General features: G+C 59.1%; 1 protein-coding gene across 6 annotated transcripts in view; it reads right to left on the bottom strand.

Moving 5' to 3' along the window:
* Positions 1-1,314: 1,314 nt before the first annotated feature.
* TMEM18 (transmembrane protein 18) overlaps positions 1,315-5,525 on the bottom strand; it is a 7,674-nt gene continuing 3,463 nt past the window's right edge. For 5 of the 6 annotated variants that reach the window (XM_046662820.1, XM_046662823.1, XM_046662822.1 and 2 more), the window contains exons 3-5: positions 4,463-4,517; positions 1,732-1,825; positions 1,315-1,646 (exon numbers count right to left, since the gene is read on the bottom strand). In XM_046662820.1, the coding sequence (XP_046518776.1) occupies positions 1,551-1,646; positions 1,732-1,825; positions 4,463-4,517 (245 nt within the window). In that variant the 3' untranslated portion in view covers positions 1,315-1,550. Of the gene's footprint in view, positions 1,647-1,731; positions 1,826-2,164; positions 2,357-4,462; positions 4,518-5,525 lie in introns of all 6 variants that reach the window. The other variant, XR_006888780.1, reaches the window with a different exon arrangement.

Below are 5,525 nucleotides of genomic sequence, written 5' to 3'. Positions count from 1 at the left end.
GGTAAGTGAAACAAATCACAAAAGCACTGAGACATCAGCCCAAATCCATGTGAAACAAACAAGCAAAATCGCAGACAACCTAGTTCGTCTGTTGTGGTAACTGCGCTGCGGTAACTTCCTCACTCGGTCATCCCTCTCCTGCTGGCACCCGTGACGGCGGCAGGCGGGCTCGTCAGCTTGCGAGGAGGGTGACATCTACAAAGCGAGAGGACCCCTGTTCTGATGAAACTGACAGCTTTACGCTCCTGAGCACCAGACTGAAAAAAGAAACGTGAAACTGGGGAAGGAATTGTCACCCTTTGCATTTGTCAGAGAATCTATTAGCTCAAACAGCTGAATACCCACTGAGTGCTCTACTTGTAACTGCACATGCTCAACAACAAACTCCGAGGCTCGTTCAACACATTCCTTCCACGGGACCCTGGCTCTGTCCTGTTGTGACATTGTGACTGTGTCCCGGGGCAGAGCCTGTGTGACGTTCCAGACCCGGCCTCAGGGCAGTCAGTCTACTACACTGAGATGCAGTGCTTGCTCCCGAGGCCTGGTGGAAGGTCCCTGCAGTCCAGGGTTTCTCAGTCCGGGCACTGCAGGAGCTCAGCAGTATCCTCGCTCCAGCGACACCTCACAGCATCACCAAACCACCCCAGGCCCGGGGCAACACCACCCTCGATGGAGAAAACACTGTGGGACGGGACGGGGGAGATGGTGCCTACACATAAACAGCACTGCTTATTACGGTCGTCCCCCTCACGCGCGGGGACACGTCCCAGGACGCCCGTAGATGCCTGCAACCGCGGACGGCGCCAAATCCTAGATACATGTTCATTCCTTCGCCTACGACCTGTGATAGGGTTTAATTTACACGTTAGTGTAACATGACAGTAAGCACCGGTAGCGATGGCGCTTTGGGGCTGTCATCGAGTAAAACAAGGGTTCCTTGAACACAGCCCTGCAATACCATGGCAGCCGACCTGAGACCTGATGACCCAGACAGCTACCGAGTGACCCTCCAGCAGATGGCCTCCACAGCGTAGAGCCGCTGGACAAAGGAGGACCCCGGCCCAGGCAGCACAGAGCAGGACGGCACGTGCATCACCCCACTCAGAACAGCGTGGACCTAAAACCTACAGACTGTTTATTTCTGGAGTTTTCCATTTGAACTTTGGGGACCACGGCTGATGTCAGGTAACTGAAACCACAGAAAGTGAAACCACGGGCGAGCAGGAGCTCCTCTACTGGCTTTAAGGTTCTCAGAGTAACTGAAGGGCTTGTAATTAACACTAATTTCAGAAGCAATGTGAGCCCCACGGCAAATGAAGAAAGGCCCCGCACAGACTCTTTATTGACACAGTTCAGCTGGACAGGCACCAAGCGTCTCAGGGACAGGTGCAGGCTGAGGAACGCCTGGGGGATGCCAGTGCTTGTCCGAGAAAGCAGCCTAGGCATGTTCCGTACGAGGACGTCGCAGCAAAGAATCATCACCACCAACGGGCTCGGCTGCCCACGGGCCGCCTGCGACGCGCACTGGGAACAGCACGGAGCAGCCGCGTTCACTCTGCTTTCCTCCTCCTCTTCCTCTCTCTCCTCTTCTCCTGTAAGTTCTTTAGGTCGGTCATCACACTCAAAGTCTTACGCACCCACAGAATCTGAAAACAACGTTTAGGATACATTAGAACTGGAAAACACACACATTGGAGAAAAGTAAAGTGTGCAAACCGGTGACACACGTACCACGATGATCATGGCGTTCAACAGCAGCGGCGCCGAAAACACCAATGAGATGAACATCCCCCTCGAGTCGAAATACTGATATTTTGAAAACAGCCTGTTGTAATAAAAAAACTTACAATTACTTGGTGTGACAAGACGACGTTTTCAGTGATTCTCTACTCAAGACACGGCGTTCGGAGAGATCTCACGTCAACCAAGGCAGAGCCACTCGCCCACCTCGGGTCCTTTATCATCTCTACTCTCCATCCAAACCATGACGCCTGCTATGAAGAAAAGTCGATCCCACAGGGAACAGAGAAGGAGCCCCCAGCACAGGAAAGATGCCAGTGGAAGGAACTGTGACCAGTCGAAGGGTTCTGAGGCGAGGCAGACACTTGTGCAGGACGCTTCTCTGCTCCCAGTGAATTGGACACCAACTGTGACAGGCACCGACCCGCAGCTCTTAAATGCTGCCCAGCAACAGCGTGACTGTTCCGCATACGATGAACTTGCAGCAGCAGCGGGACACAGCCATTGGGCCTGCGGCAGGCGGTGGGGGCAGCACGAGCACCTGCCCTGCTGGGTTCTCACAGCCGCCTGACTGAAGCGGGGCCTCGTCTCTCTTCACAGGAGGAGTGGCTGGGATCTGGGAAGGGCAGGCACTCAACTCACCCACACACAGGGCTGGGCCACCCTCAGGGGCCAGCACCGGACTCACACTGAGCAAGTCAGTGGTGTGTCACGACCCTCTGACTGAGAAACAGTCACTGAGCCCCTCCCATGGACTGTCATGGGCAGAGGGTCAGGGCAGCGAGAAGTCAAAACGCTGCTCTGCGAGAGCTGACACACAGAAGGTGGGCCCAGATGACGAGGCAACAGTGAGACACGCGTGCTATTGACAAACATTAGAGAGACGAGGCGGGGAGGGCCATGACACGCATGCAGCCGGGGGAGGGCTGCTTGTCTCCAGCAGGGACCTGAGAGGCCAGCAGGCACAGGGCCACGTGCTGCGGTCAGACTCTGCCCTGGGCCGCTGCCCAGGCCAGGAGGGTGAGGGCGAGGCCTGGGGGACAGGCAGTGGTGGCGGGAGGCTGTGCCCAGTTTCTGCCCAAGCAGCAGCCAAAGGACCTGCTGAAGAATCTGCATGACGGGTGAGGCACCGGCCTAAGAGCCGGAGGGAGAAGCTGGGGGAGAAGCTGCCAACCCAGAGGGAGCAAGGCCCTGGGGATGGGTCTGGAGAGAGGGCAGCAAACTTCGGCAGGGATGGCAAACTTCACGACCATCAACGGGCAAGCAGGTGGTGAGGCGGACAATGGGGCACCCTGACACCTGGAGACCAGGGACACAAAGAGGAAGCCATGAGCAGGTGCAAGAGGAGCCCCCATGGGCAGTGAGGTGTCCACCGTGTGCGGAGGAACAGCAGATGCCCCATCAGGGCCAGAAGCCGGGACAGCTGCCACGGCCCCAGCTGTGTGGAGGAGCCTGAGGCAGGGGCAGGGCTGGGGGTCTTCCTGGGAGGAGGATGCATGTTCTTCAGCTGATGGGGATGGCTTCAGAGGGAAACACCAAGGATGCCAGCAGGGGCCAGGGTGTGGAGCCACATCTCCAAGTGCAGAGCGGGGCAGGTGGGGCAGAGGGCAAGGACCGCAGAGGGGATACGTGCGCCTGCCCTCCTCCTCCAGGTCTCAGGGGGCTGGAGGGCTTCCTTCAGCTGGGGGCGGGCACAGCAGCTGCACCACTGTAAGCGGGGGCCTGCCACCACCTTCTGGAAGGGCCAGCATACCAGGCTCCATGGCCGGGAAGTGACACCTTCAGCTTGTCACCCGAGAACCCAGCAGATCCTCTTCCTACTTTAAATTTGCTTTTAATTTTACATTCAAGAATATGAAAACCATTTTCAGCTCCCAGGCCACAGAACCCAGTCAGTGGGCGAGGTGCAGCCTGTGGGCCGCTGTCTGCAGGTTCCCTGGCTGTGCACAGGGCTGGCACAGAGGGGCCTTGCTGAGCACAGCTGTGCCTCGTTCACACCGCGGTGCAGGCAGTTGACCCCGGTGGGTCTGACATGCTGCAGAGGATGCAGGGAGAGGCGGGGAGGAGAGGACCAAGGCACACAGAGCACGGGGATGGCGAGGGTGGTGTGGGTCCGGATCCAGATCCGAGGTGGGAGACACCAGCGGGAGCATCAGGGGAGAGGGAGTAAGGACCCAGGAAGCGCTGGTTCAGGGTGTCCTGACCAAGGGCACAAAGGCAGCTTGGGGCCAAGGCGGCAGGACGGAGGGTGGAGGGTAGAGCTGCCACCACAGGAGCCCCAGCTGAGCCCCACGGAGGAGGCAGGATAGGCTGGAGCTCCCCAGGATCTGGGTGTGGGGTGCGCCGCCAGGAGCAATAGCAGGTGCCTCAGGGAGGGGCGCTGGGACACTCAGGCCTGGGGGCCAGCTGGCAGGGCCTCGCAGTGACTGCCTGCACTCTGGCCGCTGGTGGGCCACGTCCCTCTGGTGACGCTCTCCTCACCCTGCAATGGAGGCCAGGCCCCAGTGGCCGAGCGCCGTGCCGTTCAGGCCGAGTGGACCCACCTTCGGTCAGCCGCCCAGCAAGAGGGGCCGCCTTCCAGGCCTCAGCCCATCCTGCCCCTGGGCTCCCAGCCTGATGTCCCCATTCCTTCTCCAGGTCCGAGTCTGTCGGGACGTTGGGGTGACGGACCACTGCTGGGGTGGGTCCCGACCCTGGTCCACACAGCAGGGAGCTGGCTTACCTCCAGTTCAGGGCGGCCACCTCATTGATGGACTCGGCGCAGCAGACGAGAGTGACTGCAAGAGAAGAAGTGCATTAGAACGTGGCGCTGGCGCTGGTCACTGCAGTCACAGGCTGCACCAGGACGTTCCCTGCAAACAGCACACAGGAGGCGAGAGCCGAGGAGAAGCAGACGGAACGCGAGGCGAGGCCACGAGGCTAAAACTGCGGACACCCGCGAACAGGAGGCGGGCAGGAGGCCGTCTCAGAGCTGCCCACCTCCCGCCTTGCGGGTCGCACAACGGGCACCCACAGCAGGAATGGGGGCCGCAGCCGCCCAGACTTCAGCCTCCTGCCCCTCGGTGCCCTCGCCCCATGCCTCATGCCAGCCAGGCATCATCCTCATCTCATCTTAGACATCCCACTCACTCTACGCCCAGCGTCACAACTTTACTGTTTCTGCATAACCTTCTCAATCATTCCACGCAGCAGCCCTGCACTTTCTCTAAACTCCTGGCCCTCATCTTTAAAACTGGCCCGGGCAATGCATGAAGGCACTGTACGCCTCCTCCTGGTTTGCACTCTGCCTCCCAGAGCGGGCAGCGAGTGCCACGCCCGTGGGGGAAACACCGCATAAAGAGGGTCAGCATGCGCTAAACCCACTCTTCTCAGTGGAAGTGGCACTGAGACCCTCCCTCGCACACCAGCAGAGTCCTTTCAAATTCAGCGTCCAAGACTTATCTTTAAGCTGCCAAGAGTGAAAACTGCAAGTGCTCTGAAAGTCAAAGGTGAGACGTGATAGACATGGGGACGTCTTCCAGAAATGTTTAGAGGATCTGGAGAGGATCACAGAGCACACACAGCGCCCATCACACAGCCCCAGGCACGGAGCACACACAGCACCCATCACACAGCACCCATCGCACAGCCCCGGGCACGGAGAACACACACAGGGCACATCACACAGCCCCAGGCACAGACACACACAGTGCCCATCGCACAACCCCGGGCACGGAGCACACACAGTGCCCATTGCACAGCCCTGGGCACAGACATACACAGTGCCCATCACACAACCCCGGGCA

Source organism: Equus quagga, chromosome 5 (assembly GCF_021613505.1).
Source record: "Equus quagga isolate Etosha38 chromosome 5, UCLA_HA_Equagga_1.0, whole genome shotgun sequence".
NCBI classification, from domain to species: Eukaryota; Metazoa; Chordata; class Mammalia; order Perissodactyla; family Equidae; genus Equus; species Equus quagga.
This window is presented reverse-complemented; position numbering and strand designations above follow the sequence as displayed.